An 18,535-nucleotide genomic window follows, 5' to 3' on the forward strand; every position below is an offset into this window, starting at 1 on the left:
CCTATTGCCATATCTCCAACAACCACATTGTACCACTTATCTGTTTGGTAACCTAGCAATTCAAATTGGCAGCAAGTTTCTGGGCGTAACTAGACTTTTAACTTTGCTCTCTTTACTCCCAAGGAAAGGCAGGAAAGGCAGTAGATTTTTGCTTTCCTAAGAATATTGGCGGAAATTCAATCCAGTTGTTTCAGTTCGATCAAAACCATCTTTTTTGAGAATATGTACACCTGTACTGTTTGGTATTGGATTTGACAAACTGTTCAGCATAAATGAGAAAAATCCATAAAGATAGTTTCTCTTGTCTCCTATTTTTTAATTAAAATGTTTTAAACAAGAAAAGTTGGTTAATGATATGGCATTTGACAAATCAAAAATATACTCAAGTCAAATTCCTGGACACAACCAGATATTCATACTCATGTCCAAGTAAAATATCTACGAAAGTGAGCTAACATTATAGTTGTCAAAGGGTACATAAGGCACTTGTAAGCTAAGCAATTTTGCATTATTTATTATTTCATTGGGTTCCTTAGTTAAATTCCATATTCTAACATCATTTTTTAACAAGGGAAGACATTTCATTAAGAGCAAATGAGAACATCACAGAGGATAAGGGGTCATCCTAAAAAAAGCCAGCAAACAACTGCAAACAAGAACTTAAAAATAAGATAAAATATATGCCCTCCAAGTAAGTGGGATAGCTCCCCAAAAGTGCACCAGAAGTACATGCAAGCAAAGAAGCCAAAGACACCACCTTATCCCACAACAAGCAAAAAGCTCTTATGTTTAATATGCATGCACTCCTTTCAATCCATAAGACTCCAGTCTATATAAAAGTGAAAAAATGCACAATTCCAAAGAACTTTGTTATCTTTCTTTCCAACAAAACCTCTCCAGTAAAAGCCTTCAAAGAATCTAGACACAACCAATGCTCTTCAAAATGCTAAAGAGGCAATTCCAAATTGCCCATGCCAGATGCCACCTCCCAATGTAGAAACAACTATGAGCAGGTCTCACCATGTTTATAAGACATAACAAACCAACAGATAAAAATTTGTCAGGCCTTCTTTTATGCAAAAAGAGAGAGAGAGAGAGAGAGAGAGAGACTATTAGTACTACATACCTTTTAGAGAACTGCATACCAAACAAAAATCAATTATGCATCATCCCATATTTAAAATCCTACTCTGTCAGTGGACTACAGCCACCACATTCTCTACATACTTTATACTCCATTGCCTGATTATGGGATCAAAATCAATTTGCTTGAATTCAATGCAGAGGGTGATCCAAGAAAATCTACATTATTGGTTGAATCAAAGGAGCACATCTTTGAGCATCCAGATTTCAAATGAAGAAAAGTTAGCTTGGCGTTACTTGCTTGAAGGGGCATGCCCCACACTTAGTAGTACAATCTCGCACAGCAGAACCAACTTCGCCAACAATTAACTATGGTCAATTTAGCATTGACAAGACCTCTAACAAAGGAAAAGTCCATTCACGTTCATAGGGAATTATATTTCAAGTGTGTGCTCTTTCTCAATTTGACAAGGAAATTGACATTTATATACTATATGCTCAATGTAACTTCAAGGAGGAAATCCAACAATGTGTCACTAGGTATCTTCATGGACTTTGCCGTGACATACAAATTTGAGTGTAAAAATAAGCAGTTATCTTTTGAAGAACAGGCAGCGGCTTATGTAAGAAAAGCCAAGAAAAGAAACGTGTATATTAAAAATTCAATGAAGAAGAAGCATTTCAAGCAACCATACAATTTTAAAGATCCAAAAATTTAACCATCTGTTATTTTTACATATACTTATTTTAGAAGATATATCTACTTTAGTTGGAGAAGTTGGATACTTGGTTATTAATGTAATGTTACATTTCTTCTTCTTTTTCTCCAAAGTTGTGTATATTCTAAATTTCAATATAAATGCACAAAAAAATTAGTTAATTAAATCATTAAACTGCTAGTTGATTAAGCAGAAATATTTCACAAATTTTCTCTCTTATAGGTTCAGGTCAAATCAAAAAAATGACTAGCGAGTATGATATTCAATATGCAACCACACCTAGCTATGCTCTTTGCCTAAGGAATACCTTTGATGACTCTATTAAAAATATATGAACTTCATTTTGCATGAGAAAAACAAAAATGAATTATTTGTTAAAAAAAATTCCTTATAAAAGTAACTTCTTTGCTTTTTGAAATTGTTTTGGTCTTCTGACCAATAATTACTCTCTGCTTTATCTTTCAAACTAACAAAACAAAGCTATGAAGCTAACCATACATTGCCTAAATTTATCGAACTAAAATTGAACCTGCAATCTCTCACCTGGTGAATAAATGGCTCCATTTGGCTAAATAAGTCATACCCCTAAATCAGAAGGAAATAAAATCTATTCAGTCACAGAAAACAATAAGCATTTAATGCAATATAAAATGGAAATGTTGTCTAGCAGACAATAAAATCAGACCAGCTTAAAATATCTCAGGTGAGCATCCATAATTGCACTTATAGATTCCAAGAACTCATACTTCTTTTTCGTTTCAATATTCATGAGTGCGCTAACCTGAGTTCCTTAAAACCAAGGAAATTGGATCATTAGAAGCAGGAAGATCAAAGAGAACCTTTAAAGAAGCTACAAAGAAATTCAAAAACGCGCACCAGATTAAAGCGGCTTCTCTCGAATGCTGACTTGGAATTCTGCAAACCCTGTTAAAAAGTAAGGGACATTAACGTCATTCATTTCACCAAAAATACACATTTTTAAAAAATAATTACAGGGGAAAAGAGAAGAAGAAAGATATGAATGCTGCTTCAAACAGAATAAAATTGAACATCAAAACATGGCCCAAAACAATGAGTAGCAACACAAAATTGAGAGTGGCCCAAAACAATGAGTAGCAACACAAAATTGAGAGATTTAACCCATTCTTTTTTACTATAAAATTGCCAAATCATAACAAGTTCTCATTTAGAGCAACCCAGGAGGTGGAATCCATTACAAATTAAGAGGCTCCAACTCAATCAACCCAGAAGTAGTTAAGCAAAAAAAGGTTCCACATATATACGAATTTAAGAAATATAAAAATAAATTACAACAGCCTAAAATGTTGCTTAACATATAGTTCACGGCCTCCAGTGAAACAGCTATGGTGTGGCAGTATTTTAAATTTTTCAGCATCCTAATTCATAACTCCTGAATTGAAACTTGACACTACAAGTTGTTTGAGATTTAAAATTGTACAACCTGTGATTTTGAAGCGGGGAAGGGGGGAAAGGAGGGAAGATTTGAGAAGTGAAACCTACAAAGAGAAAGAATCAACCCAAAAAAAATCCACAGATCAAGAAAAAAAAATTGTGCGAAGAACAGCAGCAAACAAGTTAAGCATCACAATAAGGGTTGCCTGGCATCATATCTACAGAAGATGCATTAGATATCTAGACAAATAAGCGACTTCTAAATAATTTTTACTAGTTCCAACAAGTTACAGCACAAAGCTTTATCCTAGAAAAGCGAACATTGTCTCCAAGAAGTCTTGTAATCCAAATTGTAAATATAAATGAACAAAAAAGAGTCCAAACTAATCTAATCTGACATTTTTAGTGCCCACAGAACAGATTCAAATTGTACCAGCAATCAGTTGACAGAAATTTGATACAACATCAATAAAATTAACCCTGGAGGAATCTGAAACTAACAACATGAATAATATTCATTTGCAAATTTTAACAATGCCTTGCACAATCATATTTGTTTTCATCATTTGTACAATAGAACAAATTAAGATTAATAAATTCATGATCAACATATGGATTAATAAATTCATGATCAACATATGGACTGTAGAAAAATTGCATTATGAAAGAAAAAAACCAAACATTTAATATTGCACAGAAAAAAGCGCATACCTCTTCTAGTTCTTCAATAATGTCTCCACGAGTATTTTTCTTCAAAGATGCAAACTTTTCACGTGACTGCCAAAGAAACAATACTAAGCATCAATATCTAGAAGCTCTAAACCAGTTACAAGAAAAATAATACTACATCAACACTAATATAAAATTTCCCAATATAAATCACCAAATATGAATTGCTCCACAGAATTGTACATTCAATTTTACAAATAGAAGCAATTGATATGTGAATCACAGTGAAAAAGATTCACCCTTAAATCTGAAACTTTTCTCTAAGATGTTTTGCTTAATGCTCCAACCTCCAACTACTTAATGCAAACCACCCTTCAAATTAAGGCTTGTCATATTAAATGCTAAAACCCAAACTGATTTTGACAAACAAAAATACAAAAAGAAAGCCTTGGCAGAGTCTTAATGGGAATGATTTGTAAAGCATAAAATGGCATGTTAATGAATTAAGTTGAGGATTCATTTAAGTCACCCCTAAAGATGAGGTAGTATGGTGTAATTTGCCCTTTCTTTTTTACATAAAAAGAAATTTGATTGAGAAAGAGAAAAGGAATACACTGTGGAGTATGGTTTTAAATAATGGCCATTACATAATCTAACGGCCACTAAATACAGGTTTTGAAGGCTGTCATTACCGTTCTATACATGAAATAATGGCAGAAAAAAATTTGTAGTTGTAACGGCAGTTACTCATATGGGATACTTCTTATTTTGGAGAAGAGGGGCAAACAACTTATCTTTTCTGGTTCTAGGGTTCCTCTTTTGTTTCTCTCAACTTTCCATCTTTTACAAATATTTAACTTCTTGAGCTAAGATCATCATTTAGTGAAGATTTATTTGAATTGAAAGAGAGTAATTAATCACACTTCTACATACATATTTTGCAAATGGCAAGTTATTTATCTCAGTTTTAAATTGATTAATGCTAATAATGTCCAAGAATGATGGATTTAATGTCTTTATTTAATATATTTATGCTTATTATTTAGTTGTGTATCTTAGTTTTACTTATATCTTTAAATATCTATTCATTTCGTGAACTTTACAAATTTTTCAAAATAATTTGCATAGCAATAGGTCTTTACCGTTACGTTACAACTATTACAAGCCTATTTCAGCAACCGCAAATACGGCCACGACCACTATTTAAATCCATGCTGTAGAGGAAGAAGAATCCTCCTCCAATCAAATTGGATTAAAAAAAAAAAAAAAAAAAAAAAAACCCTCTCCTAGAACCTATGATAGCATATGCCCATACAGAAGCAAAAGACACCACTTTCTCCCGCTACAAATTAAGGGACAAACTCTGATGTATGCATGTCTCTCCATCCAAACTCCATATTTCATATCACAGCAAAAAAAAAAAAAAAAAAATACTAAAAGAACCACAATTCCAAAGAATTCTACCGCCTAAACCACTCCATTGACTGAGAAAGCCTCCAGAGACTCTGCACACACCCAATGCTCCTCAAAGACGCTAAAGACAAGATTCTAAATTGTCCATGCCACCTCAAAATGTGAAAACAAGTGAGAATATATCTCACCAATCAAGAGATAAGGCCTTACTAAGCCTTCATTTATGCCAAATATGATTACAAAAAGAAAGTTCTATCACATTATAACTGCAATTATAAATTAAAAATCCAAAAGAATCTGCCCTCACATATTCCATATGCTACCTTACTTCAGTTGTAAATATTGATTTCATTATGTAGATAATTTCTTCTTGCAAGAGCAGAAAACACTACGTCACTAGCCCATTAACTAAGGAACCTGCAACAGCAGAAACATGGGCCAGTTTCCCTTTTCACTACCAGCAGTTTCGCCAGGTGTTCCACAAACTTTTATTATAAAGGGCAGTGAAAGCTTTACAGCTATTATCCCAATACAATAGTTAGCAGAACATTAAAGAATCTACTAGACTAGCAAAGAATCAAGTTCCCTTTCAGGTAATATGCTCCATACATAATATGAAGGTCTCAACAATGCATTAAATAGAAAATCTACAGTATAAGCATATTCTCGTAAGTTTCTTCCCCCTGCAACCGCTGCCACACAGCCCCATTAAAAGTGAAGATGAATGAAGGAGGAAAAAAGAACTATGGCACATACATATGTTACTTTTGTTATTCCCGTGTGTGTAAACAAGCGCCCAAGAGCAAGAGAGAGAGAATCTACATAGGAATGAATGTCTACAGGCATTTAGGCATCTATCTATGTATACAATAAACAAACTTTCATTTATTAACATTATCCCATGCAAATAGAAATTTTAGTATCGAACCATTACATTTTCAACAAGTTCTTTCAATCACAAATACCTGATCATAAGCATAAAAGGCTTTGTCAAAGCGCTTGCGAGACTCCTGTAGAAAATAATAGAGATTAGTTTATAATGCTAGCACCCAAAATTATGCACATCCAAAAATTTTAACCTCTAACAACAAAGTTTTTGTAATGATCTATTTTTCCATCCCCTTCCCTAAAACATAAAATTGAAATTAAAAAATGGACAAAATACTTTTTTTTTAGTGTATTCTGTTACTTTATTTATGTTCTCATTCATATTTTGCTCCACTATTCTTTGCCCTATATAGTGCTATCAGAAATTATCAATAGAATTGTTAAGAATGATATGAAGATGATAATTTCTCCTCAATTAGTAGTAGCTATACTCTTTTTGTCTTCTTTCATTTATAAAGGGAAAAAAAAAAGTAATAATAAACACTGCATTTTTATTTAAAGGAAAATTTTATATTGCATGTTGTAAACATGATAAAACCATAAGGAAAGTCTTTTTTTTTTCCCTCCAAATGCTTTTCCATTAGCCCCAGCTTTGAGAAAGAAGCCTCCATAGCACATCTTCCAAGCATCAAACCAAATTGGTTTCTAGAGTTTGAAGCATTAGGAACAATGATACTGCAGAACTTGGATTATGGTTGTGATAACCCAATAATTTTTGCAATTTTAAATTTCTCCTTCATTCATAAAGTTAGTAACAAGAACACTCCAACAGTCCTCTAGCATCTTCTTTGACTTTGATAACTTAAAAATCTAAACAACTACCCCATCCTATCTCTCCTTTAAGCTAAATTTATTTAGCAAATATACAATGAGATTGGAGATTCCTTTAGATTTACTAGCTATTTTGTTTTATTTATTTCTTCTTTGTTCTCATATGAAGATGTCTTACCTTCAAGAACTCAGGTTTCCTATCTCAATAAAATTTCCTTTTCCAAACATTAAGAAAACCAAAAGAGATATCATGGTTGATCTCGTTCATGATAGCACAATGATATCTAGAACCTTCCATATTATGATATTGAAAAAATCTTTTACTTTAAACTTGGTGGATCAACATATTAGATATAGTTTAACAATAAAGCACCTTAGCATCTTGTAGATCAACATCCATAAAGTGCACAAGTCGATCAATTAATACGTGCTCGACCTGTAATACAGAAAATGTCATAAGCTAGATATAAAAACTTTTCAAAGAACAAATATTCAGATAAAACAGGATCTTTTCATTGTGATTGTGACGATAATAAATTGACCCTCAACTTTAAATGAATTCTCAAAATGCACCTAATCAAATATAACCAACTTAATCAAATATTACCGACCAAAATAATGTTTTTTCTAAGTTGATTTTTCATGATGTTGATACCATCTTTTTTAATCTTTGAACTTGAAGAGTATAGTTTGTAACACCCTCCCTGTACCAACTCCGTACATTCTACTGTTCCGGTGACCGGTGTCGGTCCGGACAGCTAGAACGTCCGGAAAAATATTTAAACTAAAGTCAGGAATCATAATTAACTCAAATATTAATAAGAAAAATTTAGTAAAAATTTTAGAAATAAAATACAACCAAATTAACTGAGCCGATGCCCTAGCGATGGGTAACCAGAGGGAAGTTGCGGTTCTCACAACGAGGAGCGGAAAAATTATAAAATAATTTTTGGGACTCCAGAGAAGGGTTATTGAGGTTCCCATGGCATTAGAATGCCAAGAAAATACCTAGAAAAATTTTTCAATCGATACAGACAATTTCGACCCGTTCAGCCAAACGGAGAGCATTTTGGTCATTTCGCCTTCAGAGGTGATTTTTGGCCGACTTGTCCAGTTGAGTAAATAATTAATATGACACAAAATATGAATAAACATTACTAGAAATTAAATTGAAAATGAGTAGTGGAGGAAAGAAAAGAAAGTGAGGAAAAAACTCATTTATGACATCATGGTGATGTCATTAAGAAAACTATGACCAATCACAATTAAGCCATCATTTGACTAACTAATAAAGAGACTAAATGAAGACCAAATAACCAAAAATTGCAGCAGCCATCTCCCTCCCCAAAAGCCAGCCGAAACATGCCCTAGACCCCTCCATTGATTTTTTTCAATCAAGCTTAATTGCTCCCTTTGTTACACCACTAAACCCTAACCCTTTCATTAAACCTTGACCATATCACTTGGGGAAGCTTTTGGCAGCCAAGAAGAAGAAGGAAAGTGAAGTTTTGAGCTTGGGAAAAATCTCCCTATAAGAGGTTAGTGCATATATGTAGTTAAAACTCATTAATTCCATGATTGAGGCTTGTAATGGATGAGAAATTGTGAAATAAATGAAACAAATTCATGTGTATGTCCACCATAGAATTCGGCAGCCCTAATAGAGGAATGGTTTTGATTGTTTTAATGGATTTAAAGTGAGCTAGAAATGGTGTTTAAGGTATGAATATGCATGGATGTTGAACTAGTGTGCTAATTGAGGTTTATGGGTAAATTGAGTTGGACATTAGGGTTTTGAGAAGTGAAACTTTTACTTGGCTTATGAAACTGTTAAAGAACACTCTAATGGTCAATTAGTGACCATTTGAGGTATGTTGACCATAAATTGGACTGAAAAATGGCTTGGCAAAGAGAATGACTATGCTGCCTAAAGACAGCAGAATGGGGACTGAGAATCCAGTCCAATTACACAGCCATAACTTTGGATGTGTTGGTCCAATTTATGTTTGGCCAATTGGACATGAAACTAGGCTTATAATGGCACATTTTTTCTGAAGAAACCATGCCCAAAAGACCAAAGCAAGAGGACCAAAACTTGGCCCCAATCCGAATACCCTGCAACTGATTCTGCAGAATGACCAAATGAACAGTGGCCATAACTCACTGTAGATTTAGTCAATTGACCTGAAATTTTTACAGCAACAAGTTAAGACATAGACAAACAACTTTCATGAAGAAACCTACCCCAAATTATGGCCAGAACCAATTCAAAAATGCAATCACAGTCACTGTTCATGTTACTGTAGATATGGTCAATTCTGCAGATTGGCAATCCGGCCAGCTGTGGTTTTTGAGCCATATCTGGAGCTAAAAAACTCCAAATGAAGTGATTCAAAAAAGGAAATTCAACTAGACAAAATAAGGAACAACTTTCATGTTTGTCATTTCTTCAAATTCCCACTGCAACAGTGTTTAATGGAACAGTAAACATATGCTTCAAAAACTGAAATTTTCTGCCCTCTTGGTTTTAAGTTAGAAATGGTAAATGTGACCAATCCCAACAAGTGTAAACAGCAAAATGTGGTATGTTGGGAGTGTCAAAACCAATGTACCTAATTTCTACCTAAAAGTCAACATTTTAGTTGACCAAAGAGGTGAATAGTGACACCGAAACTTGAAATTCAAAGATTGAAGAATTTTAAAGTATCGAATGCCCTAGTATACCTAACAAGATTGGTTTGGATAGTTTGGCATGCCAATAGGGTTCGATTAGCGATCTTGCACATGGCGATATGCCATTCAGCGGATTTCATGGCTTTTAGCCATTCTGACTTTGTATTGAGACTTGGCCTAGTGCCAGATATTATTTACAGCTTGTTAGCTATTCTGTTGCACACCGGGAGATGCATATGTCACCGATGGTGTGACTGCCCGAGGTACTAGCTACCCAGTGCCACTTTACCCGTTATCGATCCGATGCCTAGTGTAGGTTACTTGGGGCAACCAAATGAATAAAAGTGAACAAAGTTAATGAAATAATGAATATACCAACACCAAACAAAGAAAGCATACACATTCTATACACATTTATTTTCTTGCTATTTTCTTTTATTATATTATTGCACCACTAAGCATTATTGCTTAGTGCGTTGCTTTTGCCACGCGTAGTTACTGGAGATCCCGATCGTGAGCCCAATAAACCACAGACTGGGTGAGTCCATCCAGCAGTTCTGCACAGTGTCCTTGTCACCTCAACTTCTGCAGTGCATTGGTAGGACACTAGGTGTCATTTTGATATTTTGTAGCAAATTTTTACTTTCTCATATGTATTTGAACTTATGTAATATATTTTGATGTTCATGTAAATAATGAAAGTTATGACTATGAATGCAAAATTTGAGCATTTATTTATTGCTTGTATATGAGTATTATGAGAAATGGATGTTTGAGAAATGAAAAGGTTATTGAGAACTGAAATTGAGAAATATTGTTGAGATTTTGGATATTGGAGTTTGAGATGATTGAATACAAATTTTGGAAGTGTTTTTAACAGGTTCCGAAGAACAGTTTTCTCCATTTTTAGCCGGTACTCTGCCGAATTTCCTATAAAATTTTCGGAACCTCAAATAAATTATAATTTCAATAAATGAACTATATTTCACAAACTATATTCAAAACCTTGACAAAAATTAATTAAGGTAAAATAGAGTGTGCCGGTACACCGTGTGGCATAGCTTGCTCGGCTACACTGTAGACGGGTAAGGGATGTCACATAGTTAATCAAAGAAGGAGCATAGAACCCAAAAAGTTCATCAATGAAAAAACACTTCTTCATGTAGAAGTGGCAAACATGTCAAATCAAGTGGGGTCGCGTAGGGATTGTTTCAGGTTTTGACCTTTTATGGTGCCATTTTTTCTGTCAAGTTAGGGAAAAGTCGCCGGATTACTAGCACGCTCAAGCTACCCATTGAGTTGAGGTACATAAAGGATTTCAGGCCAAGTTCATGTCAATTTTCAAGTCAAGTAGAATTGTCTACAATATTATTTTCCTTTAAAAAAAAAGCCTAATGACAAAAAAAAAAAAAAAAAAAAAAAAAAAAAGAAGAAGAAGAAGAAGAAGAAGAAGAAGAAAGTTCAGAAACACTAGCAAATGGTAAAACTTTCGAGAAAATGTCAAAAGTTATCAACTTGACCACTATGTCAAAAAAGCACACATTTTTGCACTATATATAGGCAGAAAACTAGAAACTCAGTATTTAATATCATTAGCAAGGACCTTATTACATGGAAATTGAGCACTCACTTGAGAACGGAGAAGCTCTTTATATGTAGAAAGCTCACGAAATGCATTGATGAACTTGGATATGACAGGGCCTGCATCATGGGAACATATTACACAAAATTTCATTTTTTATAATCAAACTTCACAATATCCCCAAAAACATGATTGAACATACAATTTAATTATTAAATCAGTAACTGGGCGCAAATCATCATTAAATTTTGAAGATAAATTAGTAATCAATTGCAAAATTTCCTAAGATGAAGGCCTATAATTTACAATATAATATAATTACACAATATATAAACTCGGTTTCAATTAATAATGCAACAAAGGATTTGGATAAGCAAAAATAGAATGCCTCATCCTTGAAAGAATTCTTCTTTGTTAACATTGTGCAGCTATGCACACAAGTAACTGTTTATACACAAGCCATATTTTATATTTACATGTTGAAATAAACAGTGTCAATTTTTCAGTTTCAGCTCATTTAAACTTCCTAGCATGCTCAATAACTAAATTTTTACACTCTGTTTGGATAAATAATTGTAGAGGAAGGAAAATAAAAGAAGGAAATTTTTTTCTTATTTGTCATCCTTTATTTTCCCTCCTTGCATTTGAATAAGTAGAAAATAATGGATGGAAAATGAAAAATGGCAAAGGGTAAGCTACTTTTCCTCTTTGATATCTTATTTTAAATTCTCTCCAAATTGGAGAGAAAATAACTAGAGAAAAATAAGATAAATTTTCCTCTCCCTCCTTATTTTCCTTCTTCTCTCCAAACAAGGGAAAATGTGCTTTCAAACTTATTTTCCCCTTGTTATTTTCCTTCCCCTCCCTTTTCCACCAATCCAAACAAGGTGTTGGTTTGAAATAGATGATTGACCATCTTTTCCAACTTCTAGATCTTCAATATTTTTCTTTTAAAAATGCATCTATTGTGATAATTTTTTTTTCCTGAGAAGAAAATATTCTAAACCTACAATTGAATTTCATTATTTCCTAAATCACCTAATAAACATCATAACATCAAATAAAATACAGGTACACATGCCAAATTATTTTATTAATTTGCTTCGAATGGCAAAGGCATTGATCATAGATTTCAAACACTAAATAAAAATGAAAAACTAAATACTTAAACATGATGTCCAAGAATGAAGTAAAAATTGTTTCATAATTTATAAAGTTTTATTCATTTTTAACTCTTATGAATTTCTGCATTATACATGAAGCATCATGTTTGTTGAAAATTCAATAAAATTAATGTAATCATTTCAAAATTTAAGTAATAAAATTAAATTTTCTAAAACTCATTATATCAAAGATAAAAAAAAAAAAAAAAAAAAACTAATATATTAAACTAGAGACTAAAAATAGAAAGATAATGTTAAAGAGTGAAAAAAGAAAATAAAAGGACAAAAATAAAAATTAAAAAAAAATAACAAAAATTGGAAGCTCTGATCTGAAAAGCCAAGTTTTGATCTTGGGCTTCTTTTAGAAGCTTTTACTTTAAAAATAAAGAAAAGACAATATTTTTTAAATGAATTTTTTTAAAAACATCATGGACTATATTACAAACAAAACTTCTTATTTGGCCCACTCAAATTCTAACTTGCAGTTAAAATAAAATTATGAACCAATACGACTATGTATTGGGAACATAGGACATCAAAACGTAGGAGATGGAACATGGATGTTTGACAATATGGTAATGTAATGCTATTTCAGCTGCACATTACTATGAGGTAGCCTTGCAAGTAATTAGCTTGTTGGTGCAGCTGCTAGAGGAAGAGGGCAAAGGGACCCTAAATCATAAATTATTTTACCTTTTTCTAATCAAATTTTACCTTAATCCCTTGCCAGCCCCTCTTTTCCCAACCCAATCAAGCATGTGTGTCTGTGTGTGTGTGTGTGTGTGTGTCAATGTGTTTGTGAGAGAGAGAGAGAGAGAGAGAGAGAGACCAATTGTGAGGCTTTTCTACAAACAACAATAAGAAGATAAGAGACTTCTCAACCTCCTATAGATACACTAACAGGGTCATCTTGTCCACCACCAAATGCTTCCAAGGAATCAGCAAAAGTGGTGTCTGCACTGCATGCATCTCCAAGAGCTACCCTGTAGAAAACCAAACAAGAAAATAGCAAATTTTCCCTTTTAACATTTTCAACTTTTGGCTATGAATTAGAATGAACCAAATGCAAAAGTATATAATAGTCATTAAAAAATATATAAAAAAAAAAAGAAAAATACCACTGTGCAATATTCAAATTAAATTGAGAAGTTCGAGATGGACAGAAATAGGAATTGTAGAAGAGAAAGAAAGACGATACTCTTTCCAAAAGCATATGATACTAGCTAAAAGAATAAAAAGCATCAGTACTTTGCTATCCTCCAAATAAATCGAGAAAGCAAACATAAACATAGATGTAGAAAGAGGTGTTGGACTTGAAGGGGAAAAGAAGTGATGGAATAGAGATTCAACACAAACAAAAGCAAAACATGGATTATAATTTAAAGCATCAGTACTTTGCTATGCCGCAAATAAATGGAGAAAGTAATCATAGATTGAAAAACAGGTGTTGGAAAAAAAGAGAGAAGGAAAGATTCACCACGAATGAAGCAAAAATGAATTATAATTTAAAATGGGACCATATTTGCACCTACAGAACATCACCTAATCATTGTACAAGCAAAATACCTAATTCTCAATTAAAACTTGGATATGATCACCAGCCATAAAACATCATAACATTAGCTCTCTACATTGCTAATAAATAAAACTGCAAAAATGACATTGGCTCTCCTAAAATAAGCCTGAAAGGAGCAAAGAAAACCAATTTATCTTGAAACAAATTGAAGGGAAATCTTCTGAGAGATTTTGAGAGAGAAGAGAATGAGAAAATTTGTTGTATGGAGAGTGATAAAGTGTATACTGAATAGACGAGAGGGGGAGAGAGAGAGAGAGAGAGAAAGAGAGAGAGTTAGAGGAAGACTTTACAGTACATGTGTGTGCGAGATAGAGAGGGTGAGAGAGTTTTTCAAGTAACTAGTATTGTTTTCTAATTTTTATGATGTAACGAAAAAATTTATACATATAAAAGATTAAAAAAATAAAAACAAAAATTAAATGTGTGTGGATACTTTTGATAATTTATTTTAGTTAAAAAATTTATCGCTAGTGGACATGTAAAAAGGGATAACTAAAGTCATCCTGCATTCGTAATAAACATTTTCAACAAATAAAAATGAGATTTAACTAATAATCTACAATGCCCAGTTTAATATCAAGGAGTGAATTCCAAACCTGGATGTTTTCTAACCCACTAGAAAACATCGACCCTTTGGTAAAATATTTTTTGAATTCACCTCCTTCAAACCACCATATTTTGGTAAAATGTTTTCAAAATTACATATTCTCCTTAATTGAATTTTCTTTTAATATATTTTGGTCAATAGCCAGGAGAATAGACTTAGAAATCCTCCTAATGAAAACTACTATTATTTTAACTATAGCTTGGTTGTAGTTAGTAGTAAAAACCTATTAATGTTTCATATTTCTAGGGACAATAAAACAGCTTGTTTCAAGAAATATAAAATAATGGAAAAAAAAAAAAGAGGGAAAAACTTTTACATAATCATAGTCTACTCCTACCACTAGTTAGAACCATAGTTATCTGGAACGCTGTACTCTTGAGTCGTGGTATGGGTACATGATACACGATATGCTACTTAATGAAATATAGGACACGCAAGGAATAGACTTAGTTGGTACGTCAATTCGGTTTGCGGTAAATTAATTCGATTCACAATACGCCAATTCAATTACTGATAGACAAATTATATTTATATCTAATTATTTTTTAATTTTACTTAGCATAATAGATTTATAAAAAATTAAAAATATTAATTTAATACAATAATTAATTAATATGATTTTTTTAGCATTATAAATATATTATTCAAAATTGAAATTTCATTTTATTTTTTTAAATATTAAATAATATAATTTTTAAGTATTTAAAAATATAATTAATAATTAATAGTATTTATATTTTCTAAAATTTTATACATTTTCAATAATATATTAATTAAAAATATTTATTATATATTAAATACTCTCGAACCCAAGGAATACTTACCCTAAACCACTTACATAGGAAAGGAAAGGTCACTACATGTGTACACCTACCTATTATTAAAAAAACAAAATAAAAATGCACACTCAATCAAAACAGCTCAAATTTTTTGGCCCATGAGTTCTCCTCCTCCTCCACCTTCTTCTTCTAGTTTTGCAATTCTTTTCTAGTTTTGGGCATCGCTGCTTCTGCTTCCTCTTCTAGAAAGAATCAAATGGAAAGTAAGAGTTCAAACGCCAATTTTAGCAATCTAGATCGTGTTCCAAGGCGATTTGGAAAGCCGAAGAACAGCAATCTTGGACGCGCGATCCAGATCATGATTCGTAGGGAGGAGGAGTGAATTAGGTAACTATGGTTAGAACTTAAATATCCTCCTAATAAAAACTACTATTATTTTAACTTTAGTTTGGTTGTAGTTACTAGTAAAAACCTATTAATGTTTCATTTTTAGGGACAATAAAAAAGCTTGTCCCAAGAAATATAAAATAATTGAAAAAAAGGGAAAAAAATTCATATAATCATAGTCCAATGGAACTAATTGTGATGATAGACATTCACTAGTGATGGTCCTTGTGGCAGTACTAGCATTGGTGTTTCCCAAGTGATATATATGACTCACAAGATGCAGCAAATATGATAAAGGGTGCAGTTCATTACTACCAATTAAACAAAGTAACTGGCTAAAGAGGTTTTCAGAAGTTATTGGAAAAATTTTTAACATCCTGTCTAGTTTTGCCCTCAAAGTTAGGCCACAATTCAAATTGTCTTCTTTTCCTTGTTTTATTTATCTAACAGGCACATACATGTAGAACAAATTAGCAACTTTTAAGTTTTGAAATTTAAGTAGAATGGATTACTTTTCATTACCTACAAGCATCAAAACAAAACTTATCCAAATGTCTAAAAAAGTAATTTCGTGGATTAGGAAGCATTTGTAAGTAATGACTGCAGGAAACTTACATAAACCTCTTACACCCTTTATACAGTTGTTGGCAGCGATCATTCAACTCCTCGGCTATCTGTTCAAGAGAACATATCTGTCCAAATAATGGAAATTGATCTCATTGAATAAACATCTAGTTATCTGGTCAATTAACTAACGATCATAATAAATAAAGGGATCACACAATTTGTGGAAACTAGCTCTAGGAAGCTTGATGCCATTGAGATCCAGTGAACCTATAGGATTTACTAAGCTCCTATTGAAGTAGTCTCAATTACAAATAATAGGCACTTCCAAAACCTAGAATTTAATAAAGGATAAGTTTTTCTCCTCTAAAAAGCGCCATATGAGAAACCACAAAAATAAAGCCCTCAAATGATGCCAAACATCGGAAATTTCACTCCTTTACAACCCTCCCTGAAGTAGAAAACCCTAAAGAAGCAAGGAAAATAGTTTCATTCCATAAAAACTACAAGCTAGTAATATCTTCTTAAAAGTTGTAGCACTCATCTCAAACAAATATTTGAAATAGTCATTGCTCAATTTTTTGAAACCCTAACCCTAACCCTAATTTCAATCTATCTAGAATTCTTTTTAATCAATTGACATCCTGACCAAATATCAAAGAAATGAAATCGGCAAGAAAAGTTCAAAACGAGGTTTCTGGGTAATTCAGCTATTTTTTATGATTCTGCAGTAGAGAAACACACGTATCCGTCAAAATTCAATCAGAAAATGCAGCAATTTGCATCCATTATTCTATTTACTAAAGAAATTGTCAAAATTCATAAAAAAATGCAACAATTACATTCCACTAACCAAAGAAAATATTGAAATTGACAATAGACAGAATGGTTTAGCATAAAACAACATTATGAAGAAAAATCATAGGATGAATATGCATTACCTCCTTCTGGAACATTGGGGAATCCTGTAGATTGATGAAGGCAGCCATTTTCCCTCCTTTAAATATATAAATCACTCCTTTTCTTTCTCTTTAGCTCAGCCTCTGATCCAATTCCACACACAATCTGCTCAAAATAAAAGCAATAAATCTAAACCAAAACTAAATAGCAGATACCAGATATGGAATCAACAAATGTGGAATAGCTAAAAGAACCCATCTTTACATGTATATATCCAAAATAAATAAATAAATAAGCAATGCAGCAAGTTCTCAGTAACTTGGAATCCCATTTCACCAGATCCTCATTAGACCGGCCAAAATTATCCATAAAAGGGTCAAATTTGGATCATTAAACAAGCAATGGCAAGAAGCATTAGGAATCAACAAATGAATAAGCTCAAAGCTTCAACAAATCATGAATTTATAAAGCCCAATCATCAAATTCACATCTACTCTTCATAATCAAAATGAAAGGGAGAGGAGTAGAAGAGTGACACCTTAAACTACCGGAGACTGAGTGAACCGAATTAAAAGAAAAGCTAGATGGGAGTTGAAGCTTGACTGGTAATTGGGAAACACAGAAGGAAATTAGGGCAAGAGAAATCTCAAAATGGCAACTTGTAGGTTGTGAACGACTCGTCGTGTCTTGCTTTTTTTTTATTTTTTTTTTTTTTTTCAACTGAGAAGGACCGACTTTCAGTGAAACGTGGTTCAGCTCAACATGACCTGTTCGCATGGCTTAACATGTTTATCCATCAGCAGGTGTTGACCGGCTCTCGATACGGTCAATACGTATACATACACAATACTTAAATACATAAAAACATAAAAATCTTGTATAGCAGGAGCAACAATTTTTTAACTTCAGTATGCTTATAAGGCTTCATATTAGTTACATATTTTTCTTGTAAAACAATATTTTTTTTAATGTTAAAAATATTTTTTAATTTCTTAATCATTTATTTTATCTATTATATTTATTTAAATCACAATTGAATTTCAATTTTTTAGGCCCAAATTATTATGAATTCAAGAATTAAAATTAAATTTTCCACATAAAATAGTCTAGCCTGTGATTAAGTTATGGGAAGAGCAAGAGTCAAATAGTAGTAATTTTCTTGGGTGGAAAACAAGTAATGCAGCTCCTAAAATCAAGAAGTTTGTTATTGAATATAAGTAGTTACATGAATTAGGGAGTATCAATAATTAGCTCATAAAATCAAGGTAGTGGAAGAAGTGGTTGCATCACTTAAAGAGCAAGGTTTTCGGACCTTAAAGTAGACCTATGCAATATTCGATTCAAATCC

At 32.6% G+C, this 18,535-nt stretch overlaps 1 protein-coding gene across 15 annotated transcripts in view; it reads right to left on the minus strand.

Annotated features, from left to right (window-relative positions):
* LOC110670968 (ADP-ribosylation factor GTPase-activating protein AGD4) overlaps positions 1–17,936 on the minus strand; it is a 91,344-nt gene extending 73,408 nt beyond the window's left edge. For 3 of the 15 annotated variants that reach the window (XM_058134921.1, XM_058134922.1, XM_058134923.1), the window contains exons 1-12: positions 17,726–17,919; positions 17,229–17,352; positions 16,339–16,415; positions 13,257–13,357; positions 11,260–11,330; positions 7,330–7,392; positions 6,263–6,307; positions 3,927–3,992; positions 2,679–2,726; positions 2,488–2,583; positions 2,346–2,387; positions 758–829 (exon numbers count right to left, since the gene is read on the minus strand). In XM_058134921.1, the coding sequence (XP_057990904.1) occupies positions 758–829; positions 2,346–2,387; positions 2,488–2,583; positions 2,679–2,726; positions 3,927–3,992; positions 6,263–6,307; positions 7,330–7,392; positions 11,260–11,330; positions 13,257–13,357; positions 16,339–16,415; positions 17,229–17,276 (729 nt within the window). In that variant the 5' untranslated portion in view covers positions 17,277–17,352; positions 17,726–17,919. Of the gene's footprint in view, positions 1–757; positions 830–2,345; positions 2,388–2,487; positions 2,592–2,676; positions 2,727–3,926; positions 3,996–6,262; positions 6,308–7,329; positions 7,393–11,259; positions 11,331–13,203; positions 13,223–13,256; positions 13,358–16,338; positions 16,416–17,228; positions 17,353–17,725 lie in introns of those variants that run through there. The other 12 variants (XR_009143374.1, XM_058134915.1, XM_058134912.1 and 9 more) reach the window with 11 other exon arrangements.
* Positions 17,937–18,535: the final 599 nt, after the last annotated feature.

Source organism: Hevea brasiliensis, chromosome 14 (genome assembly GCF_030052815.1).
Source record: "Hevea brasiliensis isolate MT/VB/25A 57/8 chromosome 14, ASM3005281v1, whole genome shotgun sequence".
Taxonomy (NCBI): Eukaryota; Viridiplantae; Streptophyta; class Magnoliopsida; order Malpighiales; family Euphorbiaceae; genus Hevea; species Hevea brasiliensis.